The sequence below is a fragment of the Apaloderma vittatum genome, unplaced genomic scaffold (genome assembly GCF_000703405.1).
Source record: "Apaloderma vittatum isolate BGI_N311 unplaced genomic scaffold, ASM70340v1 scaffold35306, whole genome shotgun sequence".
In the NCBI taxonomy this organism is placed as follows: Eukaryota; Metazoa; Chordata; class Aves; order Trogoniformes; family Trogonidae; genus Apaloderma; species Apaloderma vittatum.
Genome location: NW_009721806.1, coordinates 16,126 through 38,276, shown reverse-complemented (window position 1 = coordinate 38,276; position 22,151 = coordinate 16,126). Strand labels below are relative to the sequence as shown.

Below are 22,151 nucleotides of genomic sequence, written 5' to 3'. Positions count from 1 at the left end.
TGAGCGCGGCGTCGCGGTGCTGTTTGAGAAGTTTGTGTCTCGCTTTTAAGGTGGTTTTTATCACTTAATTGATTCCTTACTTCAGATTCCTTGGTGTTTGCTCTGTTCCTGAACTGGGGCGGGCAGATACCCGGCTCTGGTTTATGTTTCTGCAAAAGGCTTTTCACGAAGGCTCCGGTGTCCGAGTAACCGCCTTCGTTAAAATTAACTGTACATGCTGCTGCAGCTTCTGGGAGATCACACGTGTGAAAGGCTCTTCTCTTTCCTAGCCTGGTTGTTTTTAACGGGAGATCACACGTGTGAAAGGCACCCTTCTCTTTCCTAGCTTGGTGGTTTTTAACAGCTCCCGGCATGGAAGGTGCTGAGGTCAGTTCTAGTGTCACGGAGGAGCAAGGACAGCCTCTGCCCTTTCTGGAAGAGGAAGAAAAAGATCAAGCTGGCCGGGTCTTTCACATGGAAGAATGCTGGGAAGGTGAAAATGATGAGTTGTTTTGATAATTCACAGAAAAGTAATGTTAACGTCCCTCTAATTTAGATGGGAACAGTGCAGCGTTGGGGTTGAATGATAGAGCGAAGCACAGGGCGGCTGGCTGGGGTCTCCAGCACCACGCTGCGCAGCTGCCAGTGCTCCAAGTTGAAGCCGTTGGCTCTGTAGTGGGGCGTTCCCTGCTTTTCACCTCCGCAAGGCACTTGGATTCAGTGTTATTGGTGGTAAAAGTCTAATGTTTGACTGTTGGCCAAAGCCTGTCCGTACATTAGCCTCCCCTCCGCCCCCTCTCTGGTTCTGTTTGAGGCTTTTTCCGCATACGTTGGGTTGTTGGTGACACTTCCATAATGAAGGCAGAGAGTATTTTCCTGTTGGGGTTTGCAGGTGTACAAGAACAGTCCTGTGTGCTTTGCTATATGAGTTTTTCTTATATATGCTGCAGTAATGCTATAAAATGTCATCCCTGATCTCTGTGTTTTGACTTGGCAGCAAGTATACTAGAGCTTTGCATTTTAATGTTCACAGTCTCTATTAAACTGTGGTTTTAATGTCTGTTAGAATACAAGCTTGAAGAAGAGTTGGCTGGTGGTGGCAAGATGGGAGACAAGGCTGCTTTTGAAGGAGCTGCAGACAAATCTGATTCTAGCATGTAAATAACTTGTTACTGGTTCTTACATGAATTGCCTTTATAGTGTTAACTTACCTTTTCAAGTGTACATTTTTTCAGTTAAATTATTCATAAACCTCATAGACCTCTTCACAAAAAATAAATTATATTGATTACTTCTGTTTAACCAATGCGCAGAATAAGCTCACTACGGTGGGCTTGGACTAGATGACCTTTAAAGGTCCCTTCCAGCCCAGCACGTTCTGTGAAGACAGACTCTGGACCCTTTAATTTGAAACTATTGTGTGTGTAACACGATGATTGCGTCACATTACTGTGGACTAATGGGCTCTTCTCAAAGCAGTGTTACACTAACCAGTGTTCGCTTCTTCTGAAACCCAGCCAGCTCTTCATGATAATATGTAGTGTTGGGTTTTTATCCCTCTGTGCTCACAGAACATCAGGAGCTGTTGGAAAAAGAGAAGTTGGTCTACTGAAGAATATCAATGTTGGATTGTAAGTTTTTTTAATATATACAGAGTCTATTAGAATTGGTCTGGTGATAGATTAGTACTACGTTGATTTTAGAAGTAGGTGGTACAGCAGATCTGTTCCTGAGGAAATAAATTTACATGTATTTACATGCATGAAAAGGAATTGAGTGATTTGAATGTGGCTTTAAGTAGTTGCTGCTCTCTCCACAAAGATCGGTGCAGCATAGGGCTATAAGGTGTGATGTAAAGCTCAGATAATGTTTGTTAGTATGAGACATTAGCTCACCCCACAAACTGATCAGCTATGTGTAAGATGTTTTAAGCTACTTTAGAGTGTTCCCATTAATGTTTTAAAGGATTGTTTGGGAGAGGAGCCACAAACGTTTCAAAACAAAGATGTAATTAATGCATTAAATGTGGGTATAAATGTTCAACATGAGATGTCCACATCTAAAAATCTTGACTTAAATGCAAGTATGTAAACTTCTTGTCCAGATCATTTCTGGGTTTTTTCCCTCATTTATAATGATGATATTTGTAGCAGTTCTGCTAGAATAAACCAAACCAATCCACAAATGTGCAAGTGGAGGACGAACAAACTTCTTGTAACTTTTCAATTCCTCATTACGTTTTCATTGTTAATCACGTGTTTCAATTCAAAGGGAAAGCTTGGAACACTGTTTGGGTGGCGTTGATAGTATTCATGCTCTGAAGGATGCAGATAGAATTGGCATATTAACCTTACAGAAGAACCTAAAAGAGCTCAATGACATAGCCGAAGAAAAGGAGCTTCTGGTCCAAAAAACAAGGTTAGTGTTTAAGCCAACATCGCTTAAATCACCATCAAATACTGGGCTATTGTGTCTGTTAGAAATGTTAGAGTCTTATCAGAAAGAATAAAGAACTTACAACATATAAATAATCTGTTTGTTTCTTGCAGAGACAAGCTGAGTACCTGCCAGCTGCGGAGCAAGATGCTGGCAAAGCAGCTGCGTTGTGTGGATGTGGAAATGGAGAAAGAGGAGGAGGCTGGCAATGTGTAGGTAGAGAGGATTTCTGGATACCAAAGATTAGAGGCATCCGCTATGTTTTATCTTCATACCGTTGAACAGTAGAATTTTTAAGTGCAAATGTTGATAGATCAGTGCTGAGACCCGTCGTGGTTCTCAGGTCAAGTTTAACTGTGTTGGCTTGGGAGGCTGTTTTTTCAGCAGTAGTTCCTCCTTTTAAAACAAAGAAGAATGGTGCATTGCCTTGGGAATCATTGATTGCTTTCTGGTCTAGAGGTAATATTCTGTTGGGTAGATCAGTGCAGAAAAAGGAGGAAACTTGAGAATGGATAGGAAAGAGCGTATCTTTTAAATTAGAGCAACAAGGGGTTATTAGATGAGCCTACTGTTAATTATGTTTATCAGGGTCTCAATCACTTCTAATCGGCGTGATGAACAACAGCAATGTGCTCTGGTGGTTTTAGAGCTCAGGGGTTTGCTTCTGGTGACTATTACAGTCAGGATTTTTATAGATATATGCCGTTTCTTTTCTCTTGTTTCATGTTGTGAAATGCGTGAATGGCTTTCAGGAGTAGTTCTGCATACAGGAGCTGTTCTGAAACACTTCTGCTCTAAAGTGGGAGGCAATTTACTGTACTCTTCACATTTGGTTTAAATAGAAAGAAGTGGGTGGCTTGTGTACCGGGGACCAGTGTATTGTGAACAAACTTTGCAGCTGCATTTTATGGCCTGTGTTAATCTTTGAGTTCGTAGATCGATGAATGGTAAAGGCAGGTTAACTGCCAAAATGGAGTAGCTGCTTAAACAAAACCGAGGAGTTGAATGCTAATGAGACTCCTGTGATGGGTGCTGGTACTCCCTGTTCAGGACCTCCAAGAGACAGCCTTAGTAAGAAAACCAACAAAGGCAGAAGGGCATTGTGGAAGTGTTTGGGCTTATGCCAGGTCAAATTGCGAGCTCTAGGTATGCAGAAAAGTAGCAATTCTCACAATCTATTATATTTAGCAAGTTGGTAGTGAAGCAAGATGACTTGGTAGCTTTCTGGCTTATGCAGCTCAAAGGCATCATGTTTTAGCAGTAATGAAAGTCCTGGCTGCCATTAGCATTGCTGATGCTCAGTGCAAACAGTTTGAAGTTAGAATCGTAACGGCAGGTAAAGGAGCCATTCCCAATTTTCATTTTGAGGAAGGGAGTTTATGCTGAATGCAGTCAGTTCACTGTTCATTCGGTAGCGCCCTGCCTGCTAATTTGCCTGGGTGTGGAACGAGGGAAATAAACAACGGGGTGACGACACTGCTGTCGTAGGCGAAGTACATGGAATATTGTAATTTTAAAAGCAAAATCAGTCTAGGTTCTCTAGGTTTGCCTAAATACCGCTTTTATCAGCTTGAGAAATGAATGGTCACATTAAGCTACTGGTCAGTGCTTTTGAAACAAATAGTTCTCTAGATTTCAGCCAGCATGTAACAGTTTAAAGAAAGCTGGGACTTTGGATGAAGAGGGAATGCTTAGAAAGCTAAATAAGAGACTGTATGAAGTAATAGAATCGTAATACATCAATCTCTGCCTTGAAGCTATCTTTTATTGTTGATGATCTTGTTGGGGGGCTTATTTTTTTAACCTTTGTTAGTTCCAATTTCTTTCTGACTGTGTCTTTTTAATGTTAACAGCGCAGCCTTGTCCCGCCTTCAGGCAGTGCACAGACGGCTGCGCGCTGAACTGCAGAAAGAGAAGGATTTTGAGTTGAAAATTGCTTCGACACTTGAAGAAAACAAGTAAGTGGGAGAATAAGAAAACAGGGTGATGGGAGTCAATCTTTCTTATGTTCTTCATATGCTGTTTAATGGATTCAGAAATTTACTACAGAAGTTAATAGTAAATACTGAACTACATCATTTGACCTCATGTAATAGCTTTAAAATGCTTTACTGGTTTATTGTGTGATTAGCAATAAATGTATGAATCTCTATATATGTATCCATAGCATATCTGAATTCCTTCAGCAAAGCACAGAAGAATAAAAGCTATGGCCTGTCCCTTAAGTTATCTACTGTTGAAGAAAAAGCTGTTTTTCTAATTTTTCTTGGTTTTCTTATTTTTTGGGTATCAGTATTTCAGTGAAAATGGCTCACACTTTGTTTTAAAGGCTTGTGATGTGGCAGATAGAAACTGAGCAGGGAAAATATGAAAATCTTCGTGAACAACTTAAAAAATACGAGGATGAGCTAGAGATGCAATACCAAGAGCGAGCAGAAGTGCGGATTTGGAATGAAAAAATAGCAGCACTGCGAGCAGAAGAAAATCATCGGTCTAGAGAAAAGTAAGTGCCTACAAGTCAGTCTCTGCTTCCTTTCTCTGTATGATTTTTAGCCAGTTCACTATTCCAGGTGTTGAGAAGATGAGCGAATTCAAATACTAGAGCTATTGTGTTTCTTAGCTGGACGTTACTTTAGGAATGCTTTATGAGGAAATGGAATTAAAATAAGAATTGCCCACAGTCTTGCAATTCTGCAGGTAAAGATTTCTGAAATGAGAAAATAAAGTTGCTAAAGACATAAACTGTGAATGCTTTTTGTCTAAGGACATGACAGTTTTTTAATCAAACCGTGTGTGTCTGCACTGTCGTTGGCCAGAAGGGCCTTCTGAACTTATGATCAAGTTTATCAAGATTCCTGGAGACAAAGCAGACACCAGTTTATCAATTTGTGTGTTGGTTTTGTGAAAATGAGAGACTTTGCCGGAGAGGGGCAGGTGGGTGGTGACTAATGTCCTCGTTTCAGCAATATTAACAACCCCACCCTTAGATGTCATTGTGTTGAAGTCGAGATTTCCTTAGTCCTGCTGCAACTGTTGGTTCGCCCATGTTTTTTAGAAAAGAGGAGGAAGCCCAGAAAGAATACGAAGAAAAGCGTAAAAAAATACTTGAAGATGCCAAAAGGAACCATGAAAAAGCAGTCTGCTTCCTGAGGAAAAGCATAGCAAGGTTGTTCATTCCTTTTTGGTCACTGTACCTTTTCTGCTGTACAGTACTTTATCCTTTGGTCTTTGAAAAAAGAATCATTTTTCTGCCAGGTGTATCGTCCTGGAAATCTTCTGCCACAGCAGCAGTGCTGTGGGGCGTTCACGTCTTAACGGCACAAACAGACTTTGAAAGAGGGAAATTCATTTAGTGTCCTCGTATGGTCTGCCGACTGCCTGCAGCTGAGGGGATGGGCTCTTTGCCGAGATGCAGAGGGGTCTGGCAGCTTGCAGGCATTGAAAATTATTTTAAATATTTTACATCTGCTTGTGTCCTTAACTGAAGTAGTTTGAAGTAGTGTACCTAAATTCTGAGTTTAAAACTTGAACGCTGTTGTTTCATGTTCCCTCTGAAATGTGGTTAAAAGGTTTCTTGCTCTCTGGTAAAATTGGGTGAGAGGCCATTTTTTTGGTGCTCTTGTTCTCTTCATGGGTTTCTGTTTCTGTAATTATGTGGTGTTGAGTTATTTTGCCGCTGAAGAAACTGAACATTTGTTACTTACTTTTACTTTATATACTAGGGCTTAATTGAAAAAATGATTGAAATAATTGTACTGTTCCCGTGTTGGTTTATGTTTCATTAACTGGCATGTGCAAACTTATTAAGAAAAACAAACAACAAAATACTATTTCTTTCCTCAGTAATGTATCAAATATATTGTCCTTCCTAAACCTTTTGCGGTTTACCATTACATTGGGTGGATTACTCTCAGGCTTGATTCACACCCATTTATGTCTGGCTTTTAGAATTTCTAGGGTTTATTTTTAGTGTGGGTACAAGCAGCTGGCTTGTACAAAGTTCACTACATAATTGTTAAAATATTGGTTATATGAGCGACACCTGAATTCTTGCTTTATTTTAGCAGCTAGACATATGTCGTAATGCGGAACACATTCTTCATATTCAAAATTAAAAAAGGAAAAAAAAAGTTGTTGAGCAAACTAGTTGAAAGCCTGTTGGCACTTGTAACTTGAGCGGTACCGTATATAGAAGAGTCTTCCAACTGTTCCGCTTTACCCACACCCAGTATCATAGTAAACACAGAGGCTTATGGGAAGAGTGTTTAGTGACATTGACAATTACTACTTGTCAGGTTAAACATTCTAATACTAAAAGCTTTCCAGGATATGAGCCTGAAAGATTTTACTTTGCTTACAGAATTCGTGAAGAAAATGCAAAGGAAGAAGCGAAAACTCGGGAGCATATGGAGAGAAGGATACAAGCTGTGCTGTCCCTGAAAACCAGCATCACTTCCAATAGGGTACCGCTGCCGGGGCTTACATGGGGAGGGAAGAAATCAACTTGTTAGGCTGCTAGGTTTTAATGCAAATAATTTCAGTTTTCACTGCAGAATTGTCGTGTCATGCTGTCAGATCACCCATCAGATCTCTTGCAACTGGGGAGAATTTAACCGTGGGAGTAATGGGGTTAGATTTGTATGGGCAGATTCTGATGCTTCTACTTACAGAGTTTATTCTGTCGACAGCATAGTTGTTCTGGTAGGGCAAGTCTTGAAAATAACGCGTACTGCAAATAAGTTCTCTGAAAACTCAGCCGGAAGCATTTCCAGTTATTTGGATCGCAATGCAGAAATACTTCACATGGAGAAAACATATGGAAGAAAAACAGTTACTTAAGAATTTAAATAATGTAAATTAAGATTTTCTGAGCTATGCTACTTTGCTCTGTAGAATCTGAGGGAATTACCTTAATTTAATAGTGATTTGATTAGAGCTATGTCTTTTCCCACTGCTTCATTGAGGAGCATTTCAAGGGCCGGCTAGAAGGTAAAGACATTCTAACCTGGTCAGAGCTTTCTGCACCTCGGTGTACCGGGGCTACTGTGTGTATTAAAACCAGTAGGTTCTACTTCAGAGAAATCTGCCACAAATTTCTCGTTAGATAAGGGGACCAACACTGGATTCTCTGTTTTATATTCTTCGATACGTGAATCAAATGTGTAACCAGTTCATATTGCTTCACAGGAAAAACTCCAAGCTCTCCAGGCTTGGAACAAAGCAATGGCCATCAAGGCAAAGAAGGAGGAGATGAAAATGAGGGAAGCTATTCTAGCAGAAGGAGGCAATGTTACCAAGGAAAATTTTCTCCATAAACGACTGCTAGAGCACGAAAAAGAGAAACAGTAAGTCTTCCTATCTAGATCAAACTCCCAGCTGCTTACTGATGCTCCTACAGGAATATATTGGAGCTCTTAATCAGCTTCTGCAAACACATCGTCCTCGATGCTGTCTCAAGGGAGTGAACTCATTACTCTGTATGTGTGATATTCGTATGTTTTCCTTTTAAGTGACTTGAATTTCTAGTTTAGGTGTATTATTCAGAGATCCAGAGTTAGGAGTCCGTGTTCTATGAGTACTGCGAAGATAATCTACTTCAGGAGGGAAATTCAGTCAACCTAAACTGGATGCCTGAAGAAACTGTACTTCTGCATTTCCTGAACGCTGTCCCTGTAAAAATGGAACAACTTATGCTTTTAGAGACAGTCTCTGGAAGACTGGCCTGCAGTAAGGTCTGGCTTTCAGATGGGCAGTTTTCTTTAAATAGCTAACTGGGTTAGGAAAATTATTTGAAAACTTTGTTTTCAGTAGCAATGACTGGTATGCTTAGTCAACTCCTCAACTTCTGAAACACTGTAATTGAGTATATTTAGTCCACAAAAATGTATAAATAGCTTCTGAATCGCCTGGTGTCCTGACAGAAATTACCACTGTGCCCAATCCAAAGACTTGAGCTTAAAGGCTCAAAGGAAACCGTGTTGTATTTAATATTATTAGCGAACAACCATGGCTGGTTTAATATTTCTTATGACATTGGATTACAGAGCTTCTAGAGAACAGCAAAAATCCAGAAAAATTGAGATTGTATCGAAAATTTTGCAAGAAAAAGCTTCTGTTGACAAGCAGAGGAAAAGTCAGTCCCATACTAAGGCACTTAAGGGCGGTGGTAAACTTGAGGATTCTTCACTGTGGAGAAGGAAAGCCTGGCGATACCTTGAGAAGACTTGCAGACATTCAGCTGGAGCAATATCACAGGTGAAAAAAGGCCTAAGAATTTGTCTGTGGGTTTATTTTTGTCAAAAAAGGTTATCATGTGATACGCAAAACATTTAAAACCTACAGTCAGTATTCTCATGCCTGAGCACTAGTTTCTAGCCTCCTGTAGCGTACGCTTCATGTCATATAGATGCGTTTAGCATAAAATTTTGTCTGTATTCAGTGTCTTAAGAAGGGATCTATGTCTCTGGCCTCTGAGCTGTCATTTTTGTAATAAAAGATCTCCTCAGAATCTGTTAACTGTTGAAGTAACTGACCTCTAGTAATTTTTAACCATGTCTTCAAAATTTGTTTCTTCACAAAAGTCGTGGTGCTCTCCGTCAGCTCGTTCCTCAGCTGGTGAGAGAGCTGCTTCTGTAGGAGCAATTTCTGAAGAAATACCCCATGATATCCTTTGTGAAAGTGATGGAGATGAAGAAGAGAAGGATGAGACCCTAGTAGAACCAGAGTTCCCAGGACTTTGGAGTCAGGAATGTGACTTGCACAAGGTAAATGTTGTGACAGCTCTTACTGGGAATAGAAAAGAAAGAACAGTGGATGAGATCCTTCTGTAGTTGACTCATTATGGAGCTAGTTTTTACAAAATGTTGATAGTATCCATAAAAGTATCTTAATGAATTAGAGAAGTCTAATTTGCCTTTCTAGTAGTTGCAGATGTCTGAAGTCATGACATTGGCAAGTGCTGTTTTAGGAACCTCGCTTAAAACCAATAATTATCTCTCTTGCAGTTAAAATGCAGACTTTATTGTGTAGATGTAGAGAGTCAGCCGTGAGAATGTCATCAGAATGATTGCTCTTTGACAATCTCTTGTAGCGTTTGCTCTCTTTAAGAGAAAAACAATGCTTCAAGTTTAGTTCAGAGATATGTGAAGACACACATCACGTCGTGTTCACTTGTTTGAGTTTAAAAAAACCCAACTGAACATGACTTTCTGTTGAGTTGGCAACACAAAGTGCTTTATATGGAAACAACACCGTATGAGGCAAAGAAAAGCCTGTCTTCTAGCTGAGTACTGGTAAATAACACACTCTTAGAGAGTGGAATTTTGTAGTTAAAATCTTTATAATCATTCAAAAATAAATAGCGTCAATACTTACTTCATATACTTGCATGAAAAAGTGCTGGACCATAACCGAAACGTTCCAGTGAAGTTAGCTGATTTTTTCCTGAATGAGTATTTGGTTAAGAGGTTGAGAGCAAAATACCCACTATGACTATAAGTATTACTGATGTTCTTTATTAGGCATCCAAAGAAGAAACGGATCCAAAGCAGCTGCCTACAACGGTAGTGAGAAAAGAAGTTTCTGAGAAAAAACTGAAGGAATTTAAACCTGGAATTTTTCACAAGCCAATAGCGTCTGGTCGTGAATGTAAGGGATGTCCTTTCTATAGTAAACCCAGCTGCATTCTTTTCAAGGTCAGTGTTACACCCTGCATAGGATCTATAAAGGTGATGTGTCACTGTACGTGTGTGATCCTGGCAGGGACTGTGAGCACAGCTAGGGGAGTAGTAGCTGGGTTTGTCATCACACGTGTGTTACTTCCTGTAACTCACACCACCTGCTCTGTTTGGCATTCCAAGGATTTTGATGTTGGTCAAATCTACAAAAAGAAGATAGTTTTGATAAACGCATCCCTCAGTGTGAATTTCTGCCGGCTCATTGGAATCAGTGAATGGCTCAAGAACTTCATCAGCGTTCGGTAAGCAAAGCGAATTAATTGCTTGTTTTACCTTTGTACCATAAGAGGAGCTTCTGTAGCAAACTAAATTTGCAGTTTTATGTTAATTATCTCCATAGTTTTGACCCACCTGGCAAAATGTCTGCTGGAATGTCCTGCGAAGCAGTGGTAACGTTTAAGCCGATGGTAAGTGCAGCTGAGTGCAAATTCTAGTATAAGCCACTGGTCTGATGGAAAGCATCATTAATTTAATTTCTTAACTGTTAACAAGGAAACAAACTAAGGTCCTGTTGTACTTGGACAACAGTGTCTGTGCTCAAGCTCTGTTAAATAAGGCGTGTTCTAAGCACGTGGTTTAGAGCAATGCCTGCCCTTGGGTGTTCCTGCTGTGTGTTTTGAAGCTTGCTTCAGGAGACGAGTTGTGTAACGTGATGTGGCTATAGTTAGCCGGGAGGCTACCGGAGTCTGCTTCCAAGCAGACATGTAGAATCCATACAGACAAATTTTAATGGGTTAATCAAAAAATGAATGAAAATGTTTTTCATCAGACTACATGGGCTAAATCTTTGCGACTTACTTTGGTAAACACTTTTGTGTGGGTTTTGTTTGTCTGTTTTCTAGATAAATGAAACTCTGGAAGGAGAGGTCATGTTTATGGCACAGACGGGTTCTTTTTCTGTTCCGTTGAGATGTACAGCCAAGATGTGCATTGTAAGTGACTTCTTAAAGCATGTGCAGTCAATGTAACAGTAAGAGAAAATGTGAGAAAGCATAAACATTATAAAAATAATATTTACCAAGTATTTATTACTCTTTTTTTTCCTTTATAAATGGAAAGTCTCTTTCCAGAAAATTATTAATTCCTAAGCTTGCCAGAATACAAACTCATCTTAACGGATTTGCTTAACTATGAACTGTAACTTTAGCTTCAGAGTGGAATTAGCCAAAGTAGTTGTGTTTAGAAAGGGATGGCTCAATGTGATGCTGTGAATGGAGGAAAGAGAACCGGTGGCTGGAAAGCAGTTGTCTTTTTCCTTGGAATTTTTGGAGATTTCATCCCAGACCTGCAGTAGTTTATTCTTAACTTTTACTTTTCTATGTGGACAAAAATCAGACAATATCTATTTTAATTTTTAAAAGGCTTTAGAGACATGAATATCTGTCTGGAGTTTGTGATATTACATTCCAGTAAAGACCAGAATTTAATCTGTTTTTTCTATTGTCATTTAGCGGCCTGAAATGAAAGTGGCTCAGTTGAACAAGACATTGTTTTAAGAGTTGTCTCTTACAAAAAGGCCGAAGGATACCCACAGTTCATGTAGTTATTTGATGCCATCTTTGAAATGCTAATAAGAGCTTTAAAGTCTTATTCTGGAAAAGGTGGATGCTCATTTAATTGACATTACCGACTATCTGGGACGGTAGTAATTGATGGTTTACTTTCGCACAGCTGGCAGTAGATAGAGAGCTCATTGACTTCGGCAGCCATGTGGTGGGAGAGACAATTTCACAGACCATCAACCTGACCAACAGTGGAGCTTTGGGAACCAGATTCAAAGTTCAGACATCAGCAGGCAACAGCAATACACGGAGAGCAACAGCAAAGTCTTCTGAAAGAACGGTGGGTTCAGAAGTGTTTCCTTGAATTTAGAGAAACGTTCTGCTTTGCCAGGTGTGGTAGTGTCATACAGAACCAACAGGGATAATTTTTGGTAACATTTTAGTAATTTATGTCATTATTCCTACTTTCTCCACATCCAAGAAAATTAGGAGATAATACTTTAGTTAAAAGAGTAGATTCTGACAGAGTAATTTAAAGTCCTGTCCCTCTGACTTCAGTAAAATGCTGACTGTTTCAAAACTAGCAATAAAGTAATCGGAGTTCGGAGCATGAGCCTTTAAAAGTTCAGATATATTTTTTTAAATTCTAAGGAAAGGGCTGACCTCTCTTTTAAAACACTGCAGTAAATAGCATGTACCGCGAAACTGCTGAGCTGTTCACTGTCGTTTTCAACTCTCATATTATCCTTACGTTAAAAGCTTGGTTCAAATAAAGAATTTGTGAAATAACACCATCTGTATCCATGGTTTTCCTTCTGTGTGCTGTCTTCTGTAGGTGTGTAATAAACAGAAGTCTAGTTCTAGCAGGCTTAGTTTTGACATAGAACTGCTTCTGTTTTCAGGAGAAGAATGTTAGTTCTGTTAATTGTAAAATAACTGACACTGTACTGTATTGCTCCCGTTATTTTATTTATCTGTTTGGGGCAGCCAGCAAAAATTAAATCTGCCCATTGATAAATGTCTGCTAGAATGTGCAGTCTTTGGAAAGTGCAACATATGTCTCCATTTATAATGTGGCCCAGCTGTAAGAAAACACAGGTTGGGTTTGCAACTGCTTGATGAAATTGGAGCTGGTGCAATCTAGGTGACCAGCCACAGTAGAAACTATTTTTTCTGGGTTTTCTAACAGGTTACTCAACGTCTCAGTGACTGTGTCCCTGAAAAGAAAGTCAGCAACAGTCCTGTGACATCTGTGGTTGAAAAGAAGGAACAAATTTGTCCTGACCACGGTGCAGAAGTGCCCTGCTGTGCAGCCCAGGTGGAGCAGCAGAGGACTGGGACGAGCGTGAGCAGCAGCCCCACAGGTAAGACAACTGGCTTAGAAATCCGACGGGGCAGTTGCCCGGCCTAAGCATTATCCGTTTGCAGGTTCCTGTAATGAGCAGTGGAACTCAGTTTGTGAAGTTGGTAAATTAAATAGTTCATCATTCTGGTAGTAACGTTGTATTTCTTTGTGTGCTGCCTCACAAAAAATGACTGCACGTACTGTGCTGACACCATTATATCAAAAGCGGCAGAGAACCTCACTTCTCATTAGCCATCAGCAACTCAGTCTCGGAAGAATACAGAAACCAAGTAGCTCACGGAAACTGCAGAACTGTTATCCTCATTCTTGTCTCAGCAACTGAATGCCCACTTCTCAGAATAGAAATCCACATGACAGGTTTATTTTTATAGTCTGTAATTCTAGGAACAAGAAAGCAGAAAGACGAACATCCTCAGACATTTTCCATCTCATTCCTAATGTTTACTATGTGCTTAATAAAATCCAGTCCTGTGGAAAGAGTTTCTTGATTTGTTTCTTGTCTGTATACTTTAACATTTCTTCTGGATACTGATCATTTCAATTATAGGAAACTGCAAGTTCCATTAAAAGGTCGTGGATGTTTTTTCTCGTTAAATCCAGGGTCTGTATTGTGAAATGAAGGGATTCCGTAAATCATGGTACCTTTCTCCACAGAACACATACATTTAAAGATGTTTGCAGATCTTAAAAAACGTAATCTGTTCCTTTGGCATATTAATGTATCTCACGACACCTTGATCTTTTTCCTGGTTAGTGTGCAGCACATGGTTGCTGGTTGAGGACTGCTAGACCATCCAGAATTAGCTTTGTCTCTTGTGATGCATTAGTTTAAGGCACCTCAAAGCGCTAGTGGGGGATGGTTTAATTAAAAAGGTACCTATTATTGCAGCTGTTTTGAAAATGAAGTGAAGCAGCACTTCCACTTGCCTTGCTGGTCCTCCTGACTGCGTTGCTGTGTCCCACTGAAATCGTTCCTAAAGCCCAGTTCATACCTTCGGCTGAATTTGCATTCCCACATGTAACAACCTCCGATAAATGTACTTTATCCAACTGGAACACTCATATTGTTATTCTGGAGCAGAAGGCTTGGGTGCCTAGGGTAGGGCTGAGCTGTAGGGCCAAAGAGAAATTTCCTTCCAGACATTTGTATTTCCCCATCATTGGTTTGCATTGTCAGCTTTGCAGTATTGACCAAAATTGGTGTCCTCCTGCTCTGCTTTTTGTTTAGTGAATGGATGTACAAACCCAGCGTTTTGTGGGCTTTTGTTTGTTTTTCCAGAACAACTTGGTCAAGACGTATTAGATTCCAGATCAGATCTAGACAGAGCCAATGCATGTAATTTAGTGGAACTTTCTCCTGAAGAAACACCAGTCGAAATTATGCTTGGAAAGGTAACGAATATTCTGAAATACAAACAAGATTTTCACTAGTCTGTGCGTACATAAGATAAATTGCTTTGGCTCTGATGGGAAATCCAGAAGTACTTGATCAATTTGAAGCCCATTAGACTTTGGTGTACCACAGGTAATTCTGAAAATGAAATCTCATGACACATTTGCCCTTTCTTTTGACATACAAAGACTTAACTTGAGCTGAAAGATTCTGTATACATTTGCATTTCCCGTAATTTAATGTATTTGCCCATATATGATGGAAACACTTGGGTAAAGTACATCACCTGATGTCACGGAGTCTTGCAGGGAGAAGAGACTCTGGTAAGATTCTGGCCATGCTGGTTGTGAAACCGTGTGTCACACCAAGTCGTTTGCCCACAGTAAACCTCCTAGGGAGCTACTAATTCTGACTTTTCCCTTTCTTAGTGTGTTCAGCCTAGTTACAAACTCAGTGTAGTAGAGTGTTTGTATAGTATGAGTATATATTGCTTCTTTATTTCAATACAATTTATAGCCTGCTAAGGTAATACAGTCATTTTCATTAACAACACGTTACTTCTTGTTTAGGTTACTGAAGGTGAAATTGGACCCTTCAGCTCAGTCAAACTTCAGGTTGTGTTTGTCCCAGCGATCCCCGGGCACGTGCGGGCAGAGTTTGTGATCACGTTTGACAACTCAGACTGCAAACCAGTGAGTGACTATGTGCAAGACTTGCTTCGAAACACTGTAGAAGAGTTTAAAATTGTCCTGCTTCTGCTTTTCCCAAGAATTAAAAGAACTCTGAATCCTATATTAGAAAGAGGAGAAGGAGGCAGAGGACAGATTGAGGTGCTGTGTGATTATGTGGTTCGATGGAAGATAACTCTGTTAGCTATGGCCCTACTTTCTGATGCTGTACAGTTATTAAACCTGCTGATTTGCTTAAATTTTATGCAAATAATGCTGATATTCCCATTTTATCAGACATCATCATGGAAAACGTCTAATATCCTGGAACCAGATACAAAAGTATTCTCCTCTATTTCCAGCCCACATAATTTATGTTCTTTTTGATATATCAGAATCGGAATTACTGAGCATGCAGTAGTGAAGCTGATGTGTGAAAGCTGGAAGAGATGACAACCTTAGTTACCACTGCAGCGTATTTTGATTCTATACTTTCTTGGAAGCCAAATTCTGCCTGGGAACAGTTCGCAGAAGCTTGCCAAAAGAATAAAGACAGCCTTCCAAGGAGCTCAGTAGCCCAGACTTGGCTCTCGCCGTGGGCACAGCTGGAGCGGTCGACACCAGGAGCTGTGGGTGCTCGCTGGAGGCTCCTGTGGGCACCCCCTTTCTTGGGATTGTCCTCAGGCTGGGCGGTCACTGATGTCACACCTCGGGTCATGACAGTAACGACAGCGCTGGGCTCCATTACTGTATTTCTTGGCTGCAGTCTCTTGAGTTTGAATTATGGCACATTTGCTTCAGCTAGATGCACTTTAAGAATTTCTTTTCATTATCACGGGCAGCGTGTTGTTCCTTCATGTTCACTGCAAAGAATCCAAACTAAGGTATAATTCTATAATTCTGGGGAACCCTAACATCTAGATTTTATTTTATTAATTATTTTCATAGCTTTGCCTACTTAAATAATCTGTTGTAATATAAAGAATGAAATATTTTACCCAGCGTAGTTTGTAGCAGAAATTCTTGCTCTGTCTAGATCAGTAAGAATTTGAGATAAAAATAATTATGCTCCTGATTTATGTATTGACAGCTGTGCTTCAGTGCCATCGGAGTTTCTGTCGATGTGCCAGTTTGGGTGCCCAATCCCAACGTTGATTTAAAGATCTGTATGTATGACCGACTGTATCAGGATTGCGTTGTCATTCGAAGCAGGTGAGCTGCCCTTTTGTTGTTAGCTGCCTTCTAGAGCTAAACAAAAAGCTCTGAAGTCTGAACACTGGTTCTGTTTGCACTGCACTATAAAGACAAAATTTCAGCTCTTTGGGCTCCAGAGATTTCATGCTATTGGAGAGGAGTTACATGAACTTTTTTAATTGTCTCCAGGTGCTGGGTGTCTTCCTTCTACCTAATGCGGTCGCCATGGAATGCTTATTTTAAAAATTTGCATTTCTTAGATTCTATTTAAATAGGATTGGGGTGGGTTTGTGGGAGGGTGGGGGAAGAGATTGGTTCTGTTGAAGGCATCCATTCTAAACCTCTTACCAGAATTACAGACTGCAGAGATTCTTCACAGTTGGAAAGAAATGAGTAAAGCTGTTATCTCAAAAATTCAGCTTACAGATATGACAGGCACAAGTTGTTATGTAAGTGATTTTACTTGGTCTAGATAACCCAGGGATAAAACTTACAAGTATAGAAGCAGAATAACTCTCCTAATGAAAATTTAAGATTTCAAGGGGACCCCGAAGATAGAAGCTGTCAAATTGCTTAGGACAAACCTTCTTAAACTCAGGAAAAATCCTGCTGATCCTTTGTCAAGTTTCACTAAATGAAGAGCACTTAATATGTAGGATAACGTCGGTAGTACCTTGGCAAGTCAAGTCTTTGATTTATCACCCAGTTTTCCATAGTTCGGAAAAACTGTCTTTGTTGTACAGTCCTTTAGGCTGAAATTCAAGGTATTTCATGGGCAGGAATATCATGTCTCAACTTTATATCCTGCACAAGTAGGTAGAGTTCATCATTCCGATGTGATGCCTGAGAAGTTCCTCTAGTAGTGTTGACATTTCATTCGTAGCATGTACTGGAACGGGGATTCCTCATTGTTATGTGGTGCGTGTCAAACCACTTCTCAAACAGAATGAATTTAAACTGCTGAAAATAGCAATAAATTGCTATCAGTCAAGAACAATTTCTTACATTCAGCTAGTAAGGAGCTGTGTCTTCACTGCAATAGTGAAAATCTGGGGAAAAGGAGCCTTGCTAAGGTCTGTGGTCTGGGACTGTGCACATGCAAAGGAGCCAGAGCCAGTCACCGGGGTAGCAAAGAAACATGCAAACTGCTGTCGACGTACAACCAAAGATAACAGTTCGTTACAGTGGCTTAATGTGTGAAGTGTGCATCAGCCAAAGAGCTCCTGCGGTGCTGTCTGTGAGCCGATGCTCCTGGGAACCCTTCACCTCAGGAGGCCAAGGGTAAGATTAGTGCAGCCCAGCAGAAAAGGCTGCTCCTGAGACAAGTGCTCAAGTGCCTGAGCCAGTGAGAACTAAAGTTCAGATCTGGTAGGTGTGAAATCTTATTAGCATAACTTCTAGAACACAGACGCTTTAATTAAATGTTACGTAGTTACTTAAATAACTCTGCTATTCACGAATATTCTTACAAATTTCTGCTCTAACTCCTATCTAGTTATAGGGAAAAAAGAAATAATCCAAACCAGCCTAAGACTTGTAGCAAGAGAGTTCTTTAGATTTTCGGGGCAAAATGTGACCCAGACATGAGGGTAATGATGTGCTGGAACAGCCTTTCGTTTGCCATCGGTACACACAAACATCTGACAGAACCCAGCTCTGAGGTGTTTGGATTTTTTTTCTGGTCACATAGAATACCGTAATTAGGAAGCATAAATAAGCGACATAAAGAAGGCAAGTGCCTTATCAGAACCCTGTCTAATATAAATCGCTTTGAGAAGTAATTTCTTTGGCAGGTTATAATCTGCGCTGATTTAATGAAGTAGTGTATAGTTCCCTTAGATTGTCAACAGTCAGAAATCATTCCAGGCTCCCGGCACCACATGCTGGAGCTGTTGATTTAGAGCAGACCATCTGGACTGACAGCTTGTACACCAGTCCAAGAGAAGGGGAATGACAAGCTGAAATATTTGTAAATTGCTGGGCAATTTTACACTTTAGGCGTAAAATTCCTGAGCAGGGTATGGTCTGTGGCTATTGCCGTATTGTGATAAGGCCAGAATTTAGTAAACAGGGAGATGTTTCCTAGCTCACAGCATTCGTAGGGCAAATTGTTCGCAAGTTTTAGCAGAGGAACTGGCAGTACCAGCTCAGCCACGCTGTGACTTCCAGCCCTGTAGGCTCGCTGCTGTTAGAGGAGAAGTTACAAGAGAACTGTGAATTCACGTCTATTTAAAAGAAGTCACCACCGTTTTGGGGAGAAAAACCAAAAGCAGCAGTGCTCTCAGTGCATTTCTGGCACAGGACAGCCCCTCCTTCTCAAGTTTGAGTTTTTTTCCTGCCTGTACAGGCTTAGTTTTTGATATTGAAGGTTTTGAGATAATTATAACCGTAATGAGGATGCATGGAGTTCCCAAACTGGGTGCGTGTTGGTGTTGTAAGTGTATCACGCTCCTTCAGTTTCATTCTTTTGGTTGTTCTGGGAGATGAAGTGCTTGTTAGCCACTTACACAGCATCTAGGTGTCCCTGGCCCAGCCCCACTCAGGGGTCACCGATCTTCTTTTTCCTGTTCTTCTGACAGAATAACATGTTTTTATTTGTTGCATCCTGCCCACCACCAATTGTTATGTCACCTTGCTCCAGCATTGTAAGAAGACTACTCCTGTTCCACCTTGCGTGGGTTCTTTGCTACAGCTGGGACCAGTGAGCATCTCGGACATTGCTTGGGTTGTTTCGCTCCAGCTAGAGGGAATGTATGTTAGGAGCAAATAATCAGCTGGCGTTTCACAATAATTTGGCTTTGACTTTCCCCTGACCTGACTTAGCACTGTGCTACACTTTGGTAATTATGTTCCAATCAGCTGTGTATATTGTTTGAAATACAGCTGGGTTTACTTACAGTACTTCCAAAATCTTGTTGTCTATACTTATCTTAAAAGAGAATACAACTGTGTGATTTGGCTGTAGCAGTTTCACATGCCCATCATTTTCAAAAGGAGCTTGGAATTGTTATAATTAATACAGAGCTGCAAGGGTGGGGGACGCAGCTCTGAGAGCAAATGCTGCTCAGGTGGCAGCACAGGTACCCTCAAAGCCACCGAAGCACGTCTGATCTGTCTGCAGGGCAAAGGCAGCGCTGCGTTTGAAGTTTGAAATCTGCAAAGACTTGAGTAAGCACATGGAGCTGCTTCCAAGAACAGGTTGCATTCAAGCTCAGTCATCCTTCAGCGTGCAGCTGAAGTTTCTGCCCAGGTAACCTAACAACAGCCATCTTTTTGGTGTTTCAGACAGTATCTGTAGGGGCTGCCCATGGGAAAATTGAGACGGTCAAAGTTTTTTTTCCTCCTTCCCACTGTAGCAGGCTGGACCTCGCACTGCTGGTGTCAGGGCAGTCCTAGTGTCCTCCTTCTCCCCTCCTTAAAAGTTGCCAGATGCTCAAGGAGGAAATGAACTTGGCTCACGTACCTGTGAGGAAATGCTTTTCCTGTGGTGACAGCAGCAGTGCGACTGTCGGAGCAGTTGCATTCCTGGTAGGCTGCTCCCATTTCTGTGGGGAAGCTATTCTTGTACCAGAGAGATGTTATCTGGGCAGGTGGCTACTTCACGGATCACTGATTAAGTAATTTCTGGACATGGACTCCTGGGCTTGCTAATTAAGGTAAGAATGGATGGACTTCCTGCTCTTATCTCTCCTACCCATGTACATTTTGCTCCAAAATATAAATGCATTGATTTTGAATTTCATGTAGAATTTTATATAATGTCTTCCAAGATGCTAAAAGCCTTATCCCAGCAAGTTTCTTTTCTCCATTTCATGACATACACAACCATAACTCAGTTATAGGAAACAAAGAATTCTAGGTTTTTAAAGATTTTAATACAAGAACTCCTCTTGACCACTGTTAGTTTTGTTTGCCTTGTCGTTGCCATCCTGAAGAATTTAGCAGGACATTTCTTTTCAAATATGAATTAAATTATGTACATTGCAATTCTGATGCACAGCCAATATTTTGTTGGCTTCTGCATGGATCACTGCTGCAAACCTGCTGCCTTTTTCAGCTGGATTATCCAGTCCCACTGATGTAAATGTATTTGGGTTTTCACTGATGTGCTCAGCATCTCTGGATTCTAAATTGAGAGTCTAATCACTGATTTTGAAATTTTCAGCAGGTTAGTATTGGAAGAACTGGAAGTATTTCAGTTCTTCCAACATACCAAATCCTATCAGAGTACAACAGTAACCACTATTATGACATTTTTCAGTTCCTAAACTTCAGATGCTGTACAACAGTGTTACAGTAACGGAGCAGATAGAAGCATAGCTTGGATTTAGAGCACTAATCTTCCTTTGAAAAATGGGGAAGCTTCAGAAAGGAGATTTGATGAGATTAAGGCATTTCTGACACATAAAAAAGGAAGCTGGCTGTTTCAGTGCACAGATCAGTTTCCAAAGACCTAGCGCACAGGGGAAGCGCGTGTGGGACGGCAAAAGAGGAGCTTGCTAAGGCTGACGAGAAGTCCTGAGCTAGTGACACATTTCTGTACGTGCCACCTCCTGGCCTTGGTGTCATAAGCTGTATTAGAAGCAACACAAAACAAAAGTAAAAAGAAACACTCAGTGTTAAGAAGCGAAGAGAAGACTGAAGGCTTGTGACGCTCTCCCAGGTACTGTGTGCGCACCCAAGTGCTTGGTCAGATGTTACAATGCTGACAACTCTCTGGCTGTTGGAAGCGATATTTTCTGTTTATTTGAAGGCAATTTCTGTAATCTGCTGACTTTCAGGATTCCCAAATACCACATCTTTTGGTTTTTCTGCATTTGGAACTACTCCTGCAGATGCTAGCAGTCTAAATCTGATTTTTCCTTTATGCTTCTCATTAATTGCTTTTAAGCATGAAGATGCCCTTTTCAGAGAATTATCTGAAGGATTTCAGTAGCTTTTCCCCAAGGCCGAAGAGCCAATTTAGAGCCCATCACTGTGTACGTACAGTTACAATATTTTTTTTTTCCCCTCTGGACTGCTTTATAATAGATTAATTTCTTCTGCTATTCTAATGGCAGTGAAAGCTGATACTTTACTCCTACCTTGTTTAAAGCTACGAACTGGAGCTGAATACAAGTCAGCAATACCTTTGAAGATCACCCTCTAAAGTCACGTTCCCGACTGGCAGAGTAGCAGTCAGCAAGGTTTCAGATCACCGTGGTGGCTGAGCAGGGGCTATTTATTCATAAACTGTTCTTTAACAAGAGATTAAAAAATGGCACGTAATTCCAGTAGTAGTAGTAGGAACCTTATCACTGTGGAGACCTAAGAGCAGGAAGCGTTTTGCTGGGCTGCTGGAAGACACTATATATAGTCCAGCAGAGCTAAAAATGCTCGAGGTTTTTTATTGTCTTGGCTTGAAGCTCTGAAATTGAGCTTATGACAGCAAGATGCTTCAGCTACAGAAAACCCGCGTATTTCTTATAAAGTACTAATCTGGTGCATGATCAGACACTATTGGTCTCCAGGTTTGTTTCGCTGTAGTTATGTCTCTCTGCTCTGTGTTACGATTGATTCTGCCTCCAAGGGGTAAATAGCTCCCAGCAATGCTGGAGGGAAACAGTTGCTCGGGTTGGGGTGGTTTTGTGCTGGGGTTGCCGCAAAGGTGCACAAGGCTCGTGTTCTAAAGTAAGCTTTGCATTTTTTCAGAGTTTTAAATGACTGGATGGCATTATAAAAAAGAATAAATGGAGGCAGACTTCTGTGTCTTAAAAAAAAAAAACATTAAAAAAATCCAACTTTAAGATATGAGGTGAATGACTCTAACTTCATTACTAGATGAAGGTCCATCAAAATACATTCCCCTTAATTAGAAAACAGTCAAAATATTGTTAT

General features: G+C 40.6%; 1 protein-coding gene across 1 annotated transcript in view; it reads left to right on the top strand.

Annotated features, from left to right (window-relative positions):
• Nucleotides 1–351: 351 nt before the first annotated feature.
• The window catches only part of CFAP74 (cilia and flagella associated protein 74), a 33,392-nt gene continuing 11,592 nt past the window's right edge, over nt 352–22,151 (top strand). The window contains exons 1-21 of the mRNA XM_009871542.1: nt 352–472; nt 1,046–1,136; nt 2,251–2,397; nt 2,529–2,627; nt 4,269–4,373; nt 4,745–4,918; nt 5,471–5,581; nt 6,776–6,878; nt 7,603–7,760; nt 8,460–8,581; nt 9,016–9,179; nt 9,936–10,109; nt 10,275–10,393; nt 10,492–10,558; nt 10,994–11,083; nt 11,823–11,993; nt 12,843–13,017; nt 14,299–14,411; nt 14,982–15,104; nt 16,171–16,292; nt 19,396–19,524. Of these exons, the coding sequence (XP_009869844.1) occupies nt 352–472; nt 1,046–1,136; nt 2,251–2,397; nt 2,529–2,627; nt 4,269–4,373; nt 4,745–4,918; nt 5,471–5,581; nt 6,776–6,878; nt 7,603–7,760; nt 8,460–8,581; nt 9,016–9,179; nt 9,936–10,109; nt 10,275–10,393; nt 10,492–10,558; nt 10,994–11,083; nt 11,823–11,993; nt 12,843–13,017; nt 14,299–14,411; nt 14,982–15,104; nt 16,171–16,292; nt 19,396–19,524 (2,678 nt within the window). The remainder of the gene's footprint in view (nt 473–1,045; nt 1,137–2,250; nt 2,398–2,528; nt 2,628–4,268; nt 4,374–4,744; nt 4,919–5,470; nt 5,582–6,775; nt 6,879–7,602; nt 7,761–8,459; nt 8,582–9,015; nt 9,180–9,935; nt 10,110–10,274; nt 10,394–10,491; nt 10,559–10,993; nt 11,084–11,822; nt 11,994–12,842; nt 13,018–14,298; nt 14,412–14,981; nt 15,105–16,170; nt 16,293–19,395; nt 19,525–22,151) is intronic.